The sequence below is a fragment of the Pipistrellus hanaki genome (genome assembly GCF_964339955.1).
Source record: "Pipistrellus hanaki genome assembly, chromosome: 16".
NCBI classification, from domain to species: domain Eukaryota; kingdom Metazoa; phylum Chordata; class Mammalia; order Chiroptera; family Vespertilionidae; genus Pipistrellus; species Pipistrellus hanaki.
Genome location: NC_140518.1, coordinates 2,959,819 through 2,978,813, shown reverse-complemented (window position 1 = coordinate 2,978,813; position 18,995 = coordinate 2,959,819). Strand labels below are relative to the sequence as shown.

Genomic DNA, 18,995 nt, shown 5'->3' with positions numbered 1-18,995 from the left:
ACACCACACACACCACACACACCACACACACACCACACACACCACACACACACAAAGATCTTGGAAAAAACTCCCTCAAATCCTGGGATTGCACTGTCCACTGACCTGCTGCCGTCACAATTCCCAATGTAATTGCACACTTTCACCCGTCTCCCATTTCTCCTCCAACTATTCCTTCCCATCTTCCATTCAATCTCACTAAAGTAATATGAGGCCAGCCAGAGTTTAGCTAAATTATAAGTTAACCAAAATGGCAGCATAACTCCCATCACTTGAATGTCCCCTCCCAAGCCAAAAGAAGAAAAAAAAATTACTTTCAGTATTTTCAACTCAAACAATTCCACTTTTCGAAGCGATTTTTAAAAAGTACTCCACAAAATTTTCCCACAGAATATTTGTTTTGGTAGCAACTTATGTGAAATGGTCAAGAGCAACAATCAAGAAAAGTCCATTTTGAGCTGCAAAAATGCCCAGACGATGAAATAGGTCTCAAAAGAAAGAAATGGAGGACAAAAAGCGACTGGATATAGAGTTCAAATCTACGCTTATAAGGTTTTTCAAGAATTTCCTAGAAAAGGTCAATAAGACCTATGAGGATATGAAAAGGGATCAACTAGAATTAATAAGGAATCAACAAGAAATGATAAAGGATCAACAAGAAATAAAGAATACATTGTCTGAAATAAAAATATTATACAGAGTCCTAAAAACAGAATGGAAGATCGCAAGAATCAAGTCAAATATTTGGAACATAAAGAGGCAGAAGACACTCCTCTGCAGAAGCAAGAAGTCAAGAGAATCCAGAAAATTGAAGATAATGTAAGAAACCTCTGGGACAACTTCAAGCGAACCAACATCAGAATTATGGGGGTCCCAGAAGATGAGAGAGAGCAAGATATCGAAAACATACTGAAATAGTGACAGAAAACTTCCCCCACCTGGTGAAAGAATTAGACTTACAAGTCCAGGAAGTGCACAGAACTCCAAACAAAAGGAATCCAAAGAGGACCACACCAAGACAAATCATAATTAAAATTCCAAGAGCAAAAGACAAAGAGAGAATATTAAAAGCAGCAAGAGCAAAGCAGGTAGTTACCTATAAAGGAGCACCTATACGATTGTCAGCTGATTTCTCAACAGAAACCATGCAGGCCAGACGGGAATGGCAAGAAATATTCAAGGTGATGAATAGTAAGAACCTACAGCCAAAGATAATCTACCCAGCAAAGCTATCATTCAGAATCCAAGGCTAGATAAAGAGCTTCACTAATAAAAAAAAAAAAGCTAAAGGAGCTCATCACCGCCAAACCAGAATTATATGAATTGCTGAAGGGGGTTCTTTCGGAAGAGAAAGTAAATAAAGATAAAAATTATGAACAACAAATACGTAACTATCAACAAGTGAATCTAAAAACCAAGGAAATTTATTTTTTTAAAAAGAAAAAGTCCATTTTAAGAACACAAATAAGGTATATACACTGACCCAAATATCAATAAGCTACAACATGCTCTATTATTGAACAGTGCCCTTTCCACACATTTCTGGCTCTTTTAATTGTACCAATTTTTTTTACTATGAAGAAATTTAAAGTCTTATCTTCTCCCAACAAGACAAAAACTCATAGTATTAATTCCTCTAACTGAAGAAAACCCAATTCAAACCGCCTTCCACGTTAAAGTTCTCTGATTTAATCAAATTTCAATTTAACTTTAGTTTTTATGACACTACAAAACTCCACTATTTAATAGTACCTAGATCAGTAAATCAAGAGAAATGTACTTATGATCCCTTCTAGGAATTCTTGGGGGCAGGCTTCCCACAGTCTCACAGTGTAGGCTATAAAAATGGGTTGGTAGCAAAATAAAAATTGACTCAAGATTAATGCATATATTGCCCTAGCTGGTTTGGCTCAGTGGATTGAGTGTCGAGTCAGCCTGCAGACTGAAAGGTCCCAGGTTCAATTCCAGTCAAGGGCACATGCCCAGGTTGTAGGCCGATTCCCAGTGGGGAACATGCAGGAGGCAGCCAATCAGTGATTCTCTCATCACTGGTGTTTCTATCTCTCTCTCCCTCTCCTTTCCTCTCTGAAATAAAAAATAAAATAAAAATAAATAAAAAAATTATATGATTTTTTGATTATGATTAACACATATACATAATAGAGCCAAAAATCTAGAGAATTCCTGATGCTGGGGAAGCTCATTCACTGTGGACATGGGGAATGAAGAGATGATGCGGAAAGAGGTACAGTGAATTGAGTGAATGAAGTGGATTATAGCACATGGGGAATTGATCCAACAAGACATCGGTGGGTCAGCAGGGTGGGAATTGTTTCTTGAGAACCAGTTTGGAGAATTCAATTGGGATTAACAGGCAGTAGGAAACATATCTCTAGTCCCAGTTTTATAACCATGTAGCTGTGTGACAACTCTGGATCAGTTTTCTCATCTCTAAAACAGGAGTTAGAATTAGATCTTCTTCTTTATCTTTCCTGCTCAAATACTCTATTTATTGGTTCTATAGCCATGATCTTTCCCCATACATTTGAAGACAGTAATGACCTGTATATTTAATGCTAAAGAGAAATATATGTAGATAAACATTTTCTGTCCTTCAACATCCTTAAATAAGAAACAGACTAGATTCTATTTTAGAGTAGGGCATATTCATAAAAGTGAAAGCTAGAGAAGTGACGTATCAGCAGTTAGCTAAAGCAGGACCTTTTTCCTAGCTGCATTTACTAAGACCTCAGGAAATGGTTTATAGAAAAGAATGCTTGAGAGTAAATCCACACAGTAGGACCTTTTTTTTTTTTGCTATTAAAGTTGCATGTTTGGACCTAAGCTTTTTGAACAAAGAGGAGGCTGGAACATCCGTTTATAGACACTTTTATGACTTTGTTACTCTGTTTTGCATTAGTCTGTCAGAAATAAAAAGTTCTATTTCTTCCTTTAAATGTTACTTCTAACAGGCCTATTGGTCTCATATTTTTTTCCTAAACTTCAATTTTCTTATTTAATATCCTCAGAATAAAGAGAACAGCTCATTTTAAACAAGAAGTTTATTTAAACAACAAGACACTTGACTTGAAGGGAAAACTATCTAGGATTCATTTTTTAGAGTAATTTATCCCTACTTAAAGACAGATTGCCCTACATGTAACAGCTACGTACAAAAAAGTTATAAAATTGTCCTTGGTTTTACAATGATAAATGAAAAACATTAAAATTCTCCAATCAAACAAGGTATGCAAGAATTTTTATGTTGTTCTTTTTTTGTTAAACAGTGAGAGCAAAATAACTTACTGGAATATAAAGATAGAGCTGAATGAGCATGCCACTAATGGAGAAAGGGGGTGTTTTCACAGAACCAGTATTTTCCCCGTCCCATCTCCATTTGATGTAGATCAAAACACACCATTGGCCATTTAGTTAAAAAAAAAAATGCAAATGCTTGTGCACATACACCAGTTACTTTATGTACAATAAAGGAATGGGGAAGGGGAAATGAAAGAATAGAGAAAACTATACTGTAGTAGTCAGATGTGTTGAAACCAAATTGCAGTTTTCTAATTGAGAATGTCTTCTTGGTCTGGAGGAACAGAGTTCTGGAGTAAAGTAGCAGGTTCCCTTTTTAGTAGACACCTCCTGTCTGCTGCTGGAACACATCAATTGTATCTTCATCCTCCATTTCCAACTGGCATAAAGGAAAAAAAGCCATTGATAATTCAGCTCTTAAAATTTATAACTATCAGACCTAAATATCCTGAAAAACTGCACAAGTGTGCCCAATTCTAGTTTTGGTTATTTTAGACATCCCAGACACTAACTTAGTTAGATCCCAGCTTTAAATAATTTTTCACTTGGTATCCTTTTTTTATTTTTTAAATGTATTTTTATTGATTTTTTTTACAGAAAGGAAGGGAGAGGAATAGAGTTAGTAACATCAATGAGAGAAACATCAATCAACTGCCTCCTGCACACTCCCCACGGGGGATGTGCCGGCAATCAAGATACATGCCCTTGATCGGAATCGAACCTGAGCCAAACCAGTTAGGGCTGGTATCCTCTTTTAATGAATATTATAGAAAACTTAGCTTTTAAGTTAAAAATTGAACATGTCTAGGAGTTAAATCATCTCCTTTGAGTACTGAAAATAAAAGTGATGCCTGTAAAGAATCTCACTATGTTGTTTAGATGAGCAAGACTGGAAATAACCTAAGTATCATTAGAAACCCAAAGAAATACTATACATTCACAATGAAATACCACATAACTGTTATTACAGAAAAAGCAGATTTACATGTGAAGTAGAAATATCTCTAGAATACAAAAACATTTATAAACTAGGCAACATTTGTGTTTTTAAAAAAATATTTTTTTGTTGATTTTTTTTTTTTTTTTAATAGAGGAAGGGAGGGAGATAGAGAGCTAGAAACATAGAATAGAGAGAAACATAGATCAGCTGCCTCCTGCACACCCCCACTGGGGATGAACCCACAACCAAGGTACTTGCCCGTGACTGGAATCGAACCTGGGACCCTTCAGTCCACAGGCCAATGCTCTATCCACTGAGCCAAACCTGTTTTGGTAACATTTGTGTTTTTAAAAGTATGTGAGTGTGTGTGTACATGAACGTATCTTTCCCTATGCATAAAACAGTGGTTGCCTCTATGCAGTAAGGAAAGGGAACGGGCAAGAAGAAACTTGTGTTGTTGTGTTTAAGTTAATTTCAACTTTAAAATGCTATTCACAAATTAAGTTTGCAAGTTTACTACCCATACATTATATACAAAACAACCATGTTGATAATAGGAAGGTACCAGAACCTGTAAACTGCAGGAGTGGGGAATCTTTTTTCTGCCAAGGGCCACTTAAATATGTATAACATCATTCTTAGGCCATACAAAATTATCAACTTGAACATGGGCCTCCTCCGTTTGGTCAAACATTTAATTAACTCATCCCTAATACCGTGGCAGGGCCAGACCGAATGATTTCTCCCGCTGTAGTTCCCCACCCCTGCTGTAAAGTAAATAACCTTTGTAGCAGTTTATTATGCTGACAATTACCCTTAAAAACTGGTAATTTTGCAAATAAAACAATCTTGAGCACCTAACGACAAGAAAGGGAACGGTTTCTAACAAAGTTCAAATATACTCAAAGCAGAGCTAAGGCATTAAAATATTAATAACTGAGTCTCAATTCCCTTTGTAAAAAGGCATAGCATTCAGTTATGAGAATTAAATGAGTTGAAGAAATTATTTAACAGAATGATGGGCACCATAATTATACTGCTATTAAAACTGGCTGATGAGACTTTCTGATTTACAGTTCTTCTATTTCATATTGGGAAAACAATTCTAAAACAAGTCAATTTCATTCTAAAATGAATTCAATTCTAAATTCATTGGAAGATTTTGTAATGCAGGCCTGAACAAATCCTCCTCACCGGTTAGTATTTACAGTTAGCATGGTAGACTAGCCTTAGAACTGTTTTCTGGTGGGGGCTGAGGGCTTCACAAAACAGAAAACACATTCTAATCATCAGACTTTAGCTTAATGAATTCTTTTTATTCTTTTAAAACCACCAATTCAGGCCCACCCTGGGATGCAAAAACTAACAAAACCACAAAATCAAAAAAACACACACCCAAACACATCTTCAGCCTATCTACTGAAACTATTGGCATTTTAAATTTTATAGTGAAACTTTAAATGCTTTTAAAAGATAAAAGAGCTTTTTCTCTTTCATCAAGAGAATTCAGCTCACCCTAGCCGATTTAGTTCAGTGGATAGAACATCAGCCTATGGACTGAAGGGTCCGAAGGGTTGGATTTCGGTCAAGGGGACATGCCCATGTTTTAGGCGCAATCCTCAGTAGGGGGTGTGCAGGAGGCAGCTGATTGATTCTCTCTCATCATTGATGTTTCTCTCGCTTCCTCTCTGAAATCAATAAAAAAATGTGTATTTAAAAAAAGAATGCAGCTCCACCTTGTGGTTATGGACTCTAATTGCTTCTTAGAGACTCACCAATGGAATTTCTTCAAATCTTCCCTCAAGTATAACTCATAGATATTTGTGTTTTTAAGATTATCAAGGGCCGGGACCGGTTTGGCTCAGTGGATAGAGCGTCAGCCTGCGGACTGAAAGGTCCCGGGTTCGATTCCGGGCAAGGGCATGTACCTTGGTTGCGGGCACATCCCCAGTGGGGGGTGTGCAAGAGGCAGCTGATCGATGATTCTCTCTCATCGATGTTCCTAACTTTCTATCCCTCTCTCTTCATCTCTGTGAAAAATCAATAAAATATATTTAAAAAAAAAAAAAAGATTATCAAGGAAGCCACAATCTTGATGTGCTGCTTCACTCTTACCATATTTTTTTTATATATTTTATTTATTTTTTTCAGAGAAGGAAGAGGGATAGTTAGAAACATCGATCAGCTGCCTCCTGCACATCCCTTACTGGGGAAGTGCCTGCAACCAAGGTAAATGTCCTTGACCAGAATTCAACCTGGGACCCTTCAGTCCGCAGGCACAATCTGCTGAGCTAATCGGGTTAGGGCCACACACACCAGATTTATCACTTTCTGGTTTTTAGGCGTGATAAAAAAATTTTTTCAAAAATACTCAGACTCTACTTTAAATTTCCAAAGTGGAATTCTTAACTGGAACTTGAAAAGGTAAAAAGAAACAAAAGCTTACAATGTGACCGACCAAGATAGGTAAAAAGATAAAGGGATCAGACAGCATCACCTTTTTTTGTTGTTAATCCCCACCTGAGGACATTTTTTTCCATTGATTCTTAGAGAATGGAAGGAGATGGGGGAGAGGGAGGGAGCAGCTAGGGGAGGGGGGAGAGTGTGAAAAGAAGAGTGTGAGGGAGAGGAAGGAGGGGGCGGGGAAAGAGAGAGAGAAACCAACAGCTGTTCCATCTATTGGTTGCATCCCACACAGGGCCAGGATCCAGATGGAACCTGCATCCAAGGTGCAGGCCCTTCACGAACCAACACTGATCACTGAGCAACGTGGGCCAGGGCAGCATCAGATTTTGCAGTGAGCTCTGGCAAGCCACTTACTGTCAACAGCCCCCACTCTCAAACTAAGCTATCAAGAAACTTGCAGCCGAAACCGGTTTGGCGAAGTGGATAGAGCATTAGCCTGTGGACTGAAAGGTCCCAGGTTCAATTCCTGTCAAGGGCATGCACCTTATTGCAGGCACATCCCCAGTAAGGGGTGAGGGCGGCTGATTGATGATTCTCTCTCATCGATGTTTCTAACTCTATATCCCTCTCTCTTCCTCTCTGAAAAAAATCAATAAAATATATTAAATAAACAAAAACAAACTTGCAGTTGTCCCACAGGTATGGCTCAGTAGTTGAGGGTCAACCTATGAACCAGGTCAGTTTGATTCCCAGTCAGGGCTCATGTCGTGGTTGCCGGCTTGATCCCCAGAGTGGGGTGAGCAGGAGGCAGTGATTCAATGATTCTCTCTCATTATTGATGTTTCCATCTTTCTCCCCATCTATCTTACTCTCTGAAGTCAATAAACATTCTGAAGAAAAGGACAATTAAAAGAAATGGGTTAAAGTAAAACTAAATGACATATTAGTTTTACTGAGTGATAACCAGATATTTTAAAACCAGTGGTATTTCCTCAATCTATTCCTGTTTTTTTTTTCTTTCTATTCCCCCTTGATCATCTATTACATAGCTTTGAATTGTGATATAGAACTATATTTCAACATCTAAAAGTTAACAAATAAACAAAGCTGTTAAGCAAATTACAAAAAAACATTGATTTTTTTTTCTAGTTAACAGAGATTTTTACCTGTGCAGGTGTGTCTGTTTCATTGATTGGCTGCCCATCAAATCGGAATCTGATCTGCCTCATTGACAAACCCTGTACAAGAGAGTTTAAAAGCATCTTACTGCAAACAATAATAAAACTATGTGCATATTTAGCCACAAATGTATTAAATGAGACATGAATACATTTGCTACCAACGTTTCTGTGAGTAAAAAGACTTGGGATGACTTTTACTTTCTTTAAATTATGTCTAATTTTCTTTGGAAAAATAAAAGTTCTTCTTTAAAAAAAGCTGTACTGCTTTTGAGATCGTAGCTAATCCAACCCTGAATAGATCAGACCTAGAGTTAAACTGTGCATTTAAATAAGATACTAAAAGGAAACTTGAGTTAACTGATGCCCACAGCAATATTCCTCAGCGCATGTTCCAGAGATCCTGGAACAGGAGAGGGAAAGGGGGAGAAGGAGCAAAGCATCAAAGCTGTTGAGAACTGCAGCCAAATGAAGACAAGATAGAAAAATACAGTATCTTTCAAGGTATGGTATAAATATATTAACTTGATAGCTTTCTAGAAAGCATCTTACAAGAAGCCACTCAATATGATGCTAAAACTATAAATTATAATTGTTACACAAAAACCATACTTCAATGAATATAGTTTAAATCCTCACGTGAGGGTATGTTTATATTGACTTTTGGGGTTGTTTTTTTTTTTAGAGAGGAAGGAAGAAAAAGGGAGAGGGAGGGGAAGGGGGAGAGAGGGAGAGAGAGAGAGAGAGAGAGAGAAAGAGAGAGAGAGAGAGAGAGAGAGAGAGAGAGAGGGAGGGAGGGAGGGAGGGAGGGAGGGAGAAAGAAACATCTTACAAGGCTGCCTCCCACAGGCCCCTAGACTGGGAATGGAACCTGCGATAGGATGACACTCCAATTCACTGAGTTCTAGTAGCCAGGGATCTATTTAAAATTAAACCACGTTCTTAGAACTAAAAATATTCAAAGTGCTGATCAAATACTTATGTAACACCTCTATTCTCTTAACAAGGGTTTGCTGAATCTGACTTTAAACTATCTGTAACATGAAGGTCATAATACTCTTCTTTAAAGCTCTACAGACACATACCACTACAGACTAGCCCTTGCCCCTGTCTTGAAGATTACAAGCAATCCTTCATCAGGTAGGTGAAATTCCTCATGACTTTTCATGTTAATTAGCGATTACAAAAGGAATCACTAATTCAAAGCATTAATTACCAAGTTTTACATATTTAAAAACACTCCACTGAAGACTGTGCTTCAACAAAATATTAAGCACCTTCTATATGCCGGGTTCTTCCTCCACTACAGCCAGTGGTAAGGTCATATAAGGACAATGGTACAGCCATTCAAAATAAAAGGGGGGGAAAGGCAGGGCCAGAACATAAGCAAACTATATTTATTTTGTTTTAAACTTCACCCAAGGATGTTTTTTATTGATTTTAGTCAGAAACATCAATGTGAAACATCCATATGTGCCCCGACCAGGGATTGAGCCCAAAACCTTTGGGTGTAAGACAAGATACTTCAACCAACTGAACCACCCAGCCAGGACTGTATTCCCTTATTGCCACCTGTTTATATGCTTTTATTCCCCCCTTATATTATCATTAATTTCAGAGGGGAAGGGAGAGGGACAGATAGAAACATCAATGATGAGAATCATTGATGGGCTGCCTCCTGCAGGCCCCCACTGGGGATCAAGCCCACAACCTGTGTATGTGCCCTTGACCAGAATCGAAACCAGAACCCTTCAGTCCGAAGGCCAATGCTCTATCCACTGAGCCAAACTGCCTAGGGCTATATGCTTTTCTTTATCAACAAAATATTTTGCTATGGAGCGAAAGTCGAAAATTCAGAAGACTTTTCATTAAGGTTCCATAAGCCTTGTAAATTCAAACAAGGAATTTACATTAAACCAGTACTTGAGCTCCTGAATAAATCTCACTCCTGAGTTTTAGAGTTGTGCCTGAAGAGTTAGTTGTGTGAGCTTATCTCTTTGGGTCCATTTTCTCATTTCACAAAAATGAATTGGAATAATCCAATAAATCTGTGCCCTCTGAAACCACCTGACACTCCATGAAATAATCTGTAGGGTATATCCACACTACAGTGGGAAGACTTTGTGGCTGACATAAAGTAGGCAAACTTGCCGAAACCCGTTTGGCTCAGTGGATAGCGCGTCAGCCTATGGACTGAAGGGTCCCAGGTTTGATTCTGGTCAAGGGCATGTATCTTGGTTTCTGGCACATCACCAGTAGGGGGTGTGCAGGAGGCAGCTGATGGATGTTTCTCTCATCAATGTTTCTAGCTCTCTGTCCCTCTCCCTTCCTCTCTGAAATCAGTAAAAATAAATAATGACCCCAAGGTATTGACTTTCACAACAATGTTGAATATTGCTATTTACTTAGTGGGGACACCAGAGAAGATTTCTAGAAGGAAAATCAAGAGTCCTCTTTTGGATGTTCCGTTTGAGATGCCCATTATACATCCACTGGAAACTCCAGACTCAAGATATCATCAAATGTGTTCATTACAAAGTTAATATGCACATTCAATTAATCTTGATAGGAAATCCATGGTCAAGAATTTTCAACTGCCAAGTGTAGGTATGGGCTATTAAAAAGCAAGGAGTCAGCCAGGCCGGTGTGGCCTGGTGGTTGAGTGTTGACCTATGAACCAAAGGTTGAGGTCTGATTTCTAGTCAGGAACACGCCCAGGTTGTGGGTTCGATCCTCAGTAGGGAGCATGCTAGAGGCAGTATCTCAGCAATGTTTCTACCTCTCTAGCCTCTCCCTTCCTCACTCTCTAAAATCAATTAAAAAATAAAAATAATGAAAAAGCTAAAATTTAGCCCTGGCCATTACTCAGTTTGTTATAACATTGTCCCTATACACCAAGGATGCAGGTTGGATCCCCAGTCAGAGAATATACAAAAATTGACCAATGAATGCATAAGTGGAAAAACAAATCAGTATTTCTCTCTCCCTTCCTCTCTCTAAAAAAATCAATGTTAAATAGCTAAAATTTAATAGTAGAGAAAACTTAAGATCCACAGAAAATTTTGTTAAAAACCAGCAAATTTAGGCATGCGTTTGTGTTTTGTATAAGGTTTGGCAACATAAAACTTCTACAAAGTGATTAGCTTTAAAAATTCCCCTGTAATCTGAAGGGGAACTTGTGTTCAAATATGAAAGGTGCCAGTGCAAGAAAAAAAAAAAAAAAAAAATCTTTAGCACAATTAAAAAGTACATATTCACTAACTAATAGGGGGATTTCACCAAAATTCTCCAAATAAAGAGTATACAGGGGACCTGGCTGGATAGATGTTGGTAAGAGTGTCACTGATACACCAAGATTATGTGTTCAATTCCTGGTCAGGGAACATACAAGAGCCAAACCAATAAATGCATATGTAAGTGGGACAATGTATCTGTTTCTCTCTACCCCCATTTCCTGTCTAAAATCAAGAAATAAAAATTTTAAAAATACTTCTGCCAAGTCACTGATGTAGGTACTAGAGTTTTTGTTATACTTGCAAAAGTCACTTTCTAACGATGCCTTTGTACGGTTACTCATCACGAAGGGAGGCTTCTCTGTCTTACAGCTCACATTTACTTCCCAGCCTCTGTGTATTTCTGCTTCCTCTTCATTTTTTTAAAGGTATTTTTATTGATTTCAGAGAGGAAGGGAGAGGGAGAGGGAGAGAAACATCAATGATGAGAGAGAATCATGGATTAGCTGCCTCCTGCAAGTCCCCACTGGGGATGGAGCCCACAACCTGGGCATGTGCCCTTGACCAGAATCGAACCTGGGACCTCAGTTCACAAGCCAGCTAGGGCAGGTTAAATTTCTTGACATCCACTATTAGTGTAAAAAAGAGAATATTAACATTTTACACGCTTCAGGAAAATTTCAATGTCCTTAAACTCACTTAAAAAAAAAACCAAAAAAAAAACACCTCACATTTAATTGCATTTTCAAACTGGTCAAAATAGTTTTGACATAAGACAAATCTGAAATGGAAGAAAACAGAGCCTGACAAGAAATTTTACTATGTTCATCCTTATATTCTTATATCACCTTGGAAACAAATCATGTGTTGTGAGTATAATTTGATGCACTTGTGGCACAGGACCAGACTCTCGTCACATATTAACCAACCCATCCTCAGGGTTTTCATGAAGAATCAACATACAAGTCCAAGTGTATGATAAAACTGATGTCACATACATAAGGGCATATTCATTCTACCAAAGTCAGTGTACTTATTATGTTAGTCTCCTTTCTATTCTCATGAAAATAAGGTTTGTTTTTTTATTTAAATAAGTTTTATTCAGTGAAAGTGCTCGTGCCAGTTCCTCACCTGTCGTTCACAATAGGCTTTCATTAGTTTACTAAGTGGTGTATGCCTCTTAATCTTAAACTGCACCACAGAACCATCCTGCCCCGCCACCTTCAAATTAATATGATCGTTGTTCTCAGTCTTGACTCCTTCCTGTTGAAAGAAAAATAAAAGTACAATTTGGAAAATGAGAAAAAACAAACACCTTTTTAAAGCAGCTGCAGCCCAAGTTGCTTCAGGAATCAACAGGTTTCTCATGCTGTATGATACAAGAGCATACAGCTGTTTCCAGCCGCTGAAATCAATCTGAAAAGATGAGAAACCCTGAGGTGACACTGCATAGCTGTGTGCCACAGACACAGAAACGAAGCCTCGTGCAGGACGAGCGATCAGTGGCAGCAATCGACTTTTAAAGATGAGCCCCACTCCATTCACTCCGGGGCTCTCTTGAATTGTCTAAAAGGGCATATCCGGTCACTTTCAAAATCTACCTTTTCCCTTAAAAAATTAAAAACGAGCGTCCTTTCCCTTTTCAAAGTACAGGTGCAGGGGAACAAACTCAAAACTCGTTCAAGTTACCAAACTCAATCTGATGACTTAAATCTCCAGTCCCATTACCAAAACTCACGGAGGAGTAAATATCCTGATTTCCCTCCGAAGCGGAGGTGGGAACTCAGAACCACCATTACCGTCCGCCTCTGCTTGCAGCTTCATTTTGTTTGTTTTCGGTGGAGGGCCCTCTGGCTCCCCTCCCCTTTGTTGACATGAGTCAAATGCAGTTTATTCCAGGTCTTCCTCGCCGATTCCCACCGAACCTGAAGCTCACCCAGATCCAGGCACCAAGAATCCCGTCGCCCCTCCATCACTTCAGAAAGGAAGTGGGTGAGAGGGGGGGGTCCTGAACCGAACCGAGCCGCACGGGGAGCCCCGGGCGCCAGGTGGAAGGTGGAAGGTGCGCCGGGTCCTCCCGGGAAAAGCCTCCTCGGCGCTCAGAACCCGCGGAAAAAGTTAAGCCCGAAGTCTCCGCGCGGACACCCACCCCGACTTCTCGGAAGCACATGGCCCCCGAGGTTGGGGGCCGTTTCACACCGAGGAGAAGCCCCTGCCCCTCCCCCCCCGGGGGAGCCCGAGGCCATTGAACTGGGACGCGCTCCCCGGGAGCCCCGGCCCCGCAGGACCGCCGGCCGCCATCCGGCTTCCGAGCCGCCGGCGCCCATTGATCGCCGCCGCGGCCCGAGGCCGGGCCCCCGGCCGCCCGCGCCGCTCATCCCCGCGGGGAAGTCCCGGCCGAGGGAACTCTCGCCGCCGCGGAGGCGGCAGCACCCGCCTCGGCGCCGCGCGGGGTCCGCGGAGGGTGGGGACCCCGCGCGCCCCAACGCCCCTCCTCCCGCGCGCCCGCCGCCCGGAGCCCCGCTCGCAGCCGTTGGCCTGCGGGCGCCCGCGATCCGCCCGCCCCACTCGCGCCGGCGCGCACTCCGAGGCGGCCGGGGGCGGGGGAGGCCGCGCAGCCTCCTCCGGCGCGGGCGGGCGGGCGGAAGAGGGGAGGGAGGAAAATGGCGCGGAACGCCCGGGCCTGAGCCGCGGCCGGCCCGTGAGGGGCCCGGGAAGGCGCGGGGAGCCCGCGGCGGCGCGGACTGGAGACCAGCCCGCGCCGTGACCCCGCCGTGCGGCGAGGCGAGGCGGCCGGCGCCGGACTCACCTTGGGCTTTTCGTCGGCCATGGCGAGCGCCGGGGTCTCCTCAGCTGCCGCTTCACAAAAGAGGCACCAGGTCCGCACCAAACGAGCACACAGGCGGCACCAGGAGCGGCAGAAGAAGGAGGCGGCAGCGGTGGAGGAGGGAGAGGGCGCGCGCACGCCGTGCGCTCCCTCCCCCCGCCCTGCGTGCGCGAGCACGAGCCGCCGCGGCTCCCCATTGGCTGCCGCCTCGCGGGAGCGCGCAACGCTTACATAACCGCCCCGCGCCCCCGCCCCGCGCCGCCGCGGCCCGGGCCCGGCGCCTGCCCGGCCGGAGGGAAGAGGCGCGGACACGCGCACCCGGCCCGCCGCGGGGGCGCGCCTGCTCTGGGCGGGGCTGTATTGTCCTTCGGTGGTGGAGCTTAATCAAAATGGCTTCCAGCTGGTCCTCCTCGAGGACGAGGAGGCTCGAGGCCTGGACGTGAGACCCACGCCGGGCGAGGCCTGGACGAGCCTGAGTCGTAGCCCCGGCACGAGGTCCTAGGGAAAACACTCCCTCGTTCACTGGCCCAAATGCAGGGTTCCTCAGGTCAGAGGGACGTCTCCTTCCTCCCAGCCAGCCTCTTGTCCTTCGGGTTTTAAAGCTTCAGCCTCCACCCGCTTCCCACCAAGTTCCCGCCTCGGCGCAGGGACCGCTACCGCGCTGGTGACCCTACAGCGTGGCTGGCTGAGTGAGGGGACACGTTCATCCTACAAACTCCTCACTCAGGGCCTGGCTCCCAACCTCCGGGAGGAAACAGAATCCACCGGAGAGCCCTGTCCCATATCAGGTTTCCAGTGCGACCAACCATTTCCTCCTTCCGTCCGGCTACAGCATGGAGGTTGGTCCCTCCTGCTGTAAGAACAAATCCCAGCCGAAACCGGTTTGGCTCAATGGATAGAGCATCGGCTTGGGAACTGAAGGGACCCGGGTTTGATTCCGGTCAAGGGCATATACCTTGGTTGTGGGCACATCCCCAGTAGGGAATGTGCAAGAGGCAGCTGATCGATGACTCTCATCAATGTTTCTAACTCTCTGTCTCTCTCCCTTCCTCTCTGTACAAACTCAATAAAAAATATATTAAAAAAAAAAAAAAATCCCAGCATCGGTGCAATGGATTCCCTTCAGCAGGTTTTATTTTGGCCTTTGTCCCTGTGTTTCCTTCTGAGATACAACGTCTGCATAGAGAAAGACGCGGGCCCTGACTGATTTGGCTAAGTGGGTAGAGCGTAGTAGGTCTTAAGACTGAAGGGTGCCTGGTTGGATTCCAGTCAAGGACATGTACTTTGGTTGCAGGCACATCCCCAGTGGAGGGTGTGCAAGAGGCAACTGGTCGATGTTTCTTTCATCAATGTTTCTAACTATCTCTCTCCCTTCCTCTCTGTAAAAAAATCAATAAAATATATTTCTTTAAAAGATAAGAAAAATTAAAAAATGCGGTTCTATTTCTGTCGTCAGTTACCACCAATATATCTCTCCGTTCTGGGCCTAACGTCTTGAAGAATTTGTCCATGCCAGCCATCTCCACTGCCTCCCCTCCCACTCTCCTCAGCCCACTGCCTCTGGGGCGGTTCCTGCAGCTCCAGGAACACTGCTCCCTACAAGGTCACGGCCGCCTCGGCTGAGTCCAGTGTGCCTGCCAGCTCCTCACTCCTCTAGAACTCCCTCCCTGCGACTTTGCACCGACTCTGGCCCGTCCTTGATCCCTTGGCATTCCTTTTCCTCCTCCGCCCTTCCCTTAAAATGGTTCTCGGGCTGTGTTCTAGAGTCTAGAATGCAGACCTGTTCTCGCCCCTCCATTCTCATCTATGTGTTGATAATTCTCAAATCTGAATTTCTAGTCCAGATCTTCCTCTAAGCTTCCAACCTATAGATCCAGCTGACTTCTGAACATCTCTGCCTGGATGGCCCAGATGCACCTCAAACTCAGCAAACCTCAACTGAATTCCTCACTTTCCCTTCTCTGACCTGCTCCTCTCTATCCATCCAGGTGCAGGGAATGGCACACCAATATGACATGGCTCCATGCTAGACGGGACATCCTAGCCCCTTCCTCTCTTTCACACACTCCCCGTCCAGTCCACCTCCGAGTCCTGTGTAGTCTGCCTTCTAATCTAATACTACCAACTACGTCTCCTTGTCTCCGGCCTCTGACCAAACCCCGGGTGAGGCAGCATTAGCTGGGCTTCCCGCTGGTCCTCCATGGGAAAGCGGAGGCTTAAAGCCTTAATTGTAAGACAAGCCGAGGAAGGCCCATGCAGCAGGGGAGGCAGGGAAAGCCCAAGTTCAAGTCAGCTCTCCCCAGGGCTACTGCAATAGCCTCCTAACGGGGCTTTTTGTTTTAAGGTAAGTCCCACTTCTATCTGAATGTTTATTTATTTATTTATTTATTTATTAATTTATTGATTTTTTACAGAGAGGAAGAGAGAGGGGCAGAGAGTTAGAAACATTGATCAGCTGCCTCTTGCACACCCCCTACAGGGGATGTGCCCACAGCCAAGATACATGCCCTTGACCAGAATCGAACCCAGGACCTTTCAGTCCACTGAGCCAAACCGTTTTCCGCGTGTACCTGAATATTTAAGTGAATCAGAATCAAGTAGGGTGCTGTGGTTTTGTTTTTTTTCTAATATATCCTTATTGATTTCAGAGCAGAAGGGAGAAGGAGAGATAGAAACAGCAATGAGAGAGAGAATCATTTATTGGCTGCCTCCTGCACCTGGGACCCTGAGTCTGCAGGCCGACGCTTTATCCACTGAGCCAAACCGGTTTCGGCCCCTGGTGATTCATTTATATATATATATATATATATATATATATATATATATATATATTATTGAGTTTTTACAGAGAGGAAGAGAGAGGGATAGAAAGCTAGAAACATCGATGAGAGAGGAATATCAATCAGTTGCCTCTTGCACACGCCCTACTGGGGATGTGCCCGCAACCAAGGTATATGCCCTTGACCGGAATCAAACCCGGGATCTTTCAGTCCGCAGGTCGACGCTCTATCTACTGAGCAAAACCGTTTTCGGCCCTGGTGATTCTTAAGCACACTAAAATCTGAGAACCACAAGCCATTCTAAAATAAAAACAAAAAAAATTTCTGCCACATTTTGGTTCAGTGGCAATCCTCTACTTCTAGGATAAAGTCCCAAAATGTGAATAAGACCCACAAACCCTTTAGGAGCTCACCCAGCCCTGGCCAGGTAGATCAGTTGGTTAGAGCATCATCTTTGTTTGTTTGTTTGTTTGTTTTTTAGAGCATCATCTTTGATACATCAAGGTTGGGGGGTCAATCCCTGGTCAGGCAGGTACAGGAATCAACCAATGACTACATACATAAATGGAACAACAAACCCATATCTCTCTCTCTCTCTCTCTCTCTCTCTCTCTCTCTCTCTCTAAAACAAACAAAAAAACTAATCCAGATTAACCATTCCAGCTCACTCTCATCATTTCTTCCTGGAAGCCCCCACCTCTTTGGTTCTAGTCAATTAGCTGGGTTCTTAAAGAACCTGCTCTCTCTCCACTACAAGCTTTTGTCCATTGTAGGTGCTCAAAGAGTCACTGAGTCCTAACCATTTGGCTCAGTGGATAGAGTGTTGGCCTGTAGAATGCCAGGTTCAATTCCGGTCAAGGGCATGTATCTTGGTTGCGGGCACATCCCCAGTAGGAGGTGTGCAGGAGGCAGCTGATCGATGTTTCTGACACTCTATCCCTCTCCCTGCCTCTCTGTAAAAAATCAACAAAATATATTTTTAAAAAAAGATTCACTGATTGCATGAATAAACGGAAACTCGCTATGGGAAGTTCCTGGGCTAGGCAGTGGGCAGACAACATCCCTGACTCAAATAATGTAACTTGGTGGCATGGGGGCGGGGTTAGGAAGTACACAGAAGTGAAAGGGGAAGAGAACCAACAGCCATGTGTCTGGCACTGCATGGGGCTTTACTCTGAGCTCATTTCCTGCTCACACAGAGCCTTCTAAGCGAGCATAGTATTTGTTTGCTATTAAGGCTCCAAGGAATGAAGTACCTTACCCAGTGGCACACAGCTGGCAGGTGGTGCTGAGCGAGCTCCTCTGATGCCAGGGAGGGAGCATGCTGGGTTCCGGGCCGGGTGCTGGAGAGGAGGAAAGAGAGATGCCATCCTTGCTGTCCTGACCTGGGGCTTGTGCAGCCACCACACACCTCCCCAGCCTGGTAGGACGGCGGAACCATCCACCCTAGAGGAATATGTCCTGTTAAACTTACCCTCATTGATAGATGGGCACTTCCTGTAAGCCAGTGCTTGCTTAGTTCTGAGCCTCTGGGTGATGGGTGTGTCCGGCAATATCCCCCCTCTCCAAAGTTATGCTAAATGACACAATCACCTTCAGGCAATGGAGAAGTTCCTAAAAAACACAGTGAAGCATATTCAAATGTGTGAGCTACACATATTCCAATGGAAAACTGGGATTCTGTGAGCTGAGCGTAGGGGAGCTACTGAAGTCCTATACTGGGAGTCTCTTTCCAGTGTCCAGCTTTAAAAAAATGGTGAAAAGATAGACATTTCCCAACATCAAGTTTCTCCCTCCATCATTTAAAAAATAAATAAATAAATAAATTGCTTTTAGAGAGAAGAAGGAAGAGAGAGAGGAACATCTATTGGTTGCCTTCGGTAAGTGCCCAGACCCCAACAGGGAATCAAACCTGAACCTTCTGAAACCGGTTTGGCTCAGTGGATGGAGCGTAGGCCTGTGGACTTAAGGGTCCCGGGTTCGATTCCAGTCGGGGCATGTGCCTTGGTTGCGAGCACATCCCCAGTGGGGGGTGTGCAGGAGGCAGCTGATTGATGTTTCTCTCTCATATGTTTCTGGCCCTCTATCCCTCTCTGTGGAAAATCAATGAAATATATTATAAAAAAATATAAAAAAAAAAAACCTGAACCTATGACCTAGGTATAGGCCCTGACTGGGAACTGAACCCAAAACCTTTCAGTATACTGGACTATGCTCCAACCAACTGAGCCACACCAGCCAGGGCTGTTGTCCCGCTCAGTCATGCATTCACTATTAGCTTCCTGTGTGTGCCCAAATCGGAGATCAACCCTA

The 18,995-nt window shown here is 43.5% G+C and overlaps 1 protein-coding gene across 2 annotated transcripts; it reads right to left on the bottom strand.

Moving 5' to 3' along the window:
• Positions 1 to 3,044: 3,044 nt before the first annotated feature.
• On the bottom strand, positions 3,045 to 14,077 carry SUMO2 (small ubiquitin like modifier 2). Of its 2 annotated transcripts, XM_084861623.1 has the most exons (4): positions 13,885 to 14,077; positions 12,207 to 12,338; positions 7,831 to 7,902; positions 3,045 to 3,697 (listed from the first exon to the last, which is right to left on the bottom strand). In XM_084861623.1, the coding sequence occupies exons 1-4, from the start codon at positions 13,903 to 13,905 to the stop codon at positions 3,635 to 3,637; spliced, it is 288 nt and encodes a 95-aa protein (XP_084717749.1). In that variant the 5' UTR covers positions 13,906 to 14,077; the 3' UTR covers positions 3,045 to 3,634. The 2 variants fall into 2 exon arrangements, with proteins under 2 accessions (XP_084717749.1, XP_084717750.1); XM_084861624.1 differs by lacking the exon at positions 7,831 to 7,902 and having other exon boundaries at positions 13,885 to 14,076.
• Between the last annotated feature and the right edge of the window lie 4,918 nt (positions 14,078 to 18,995).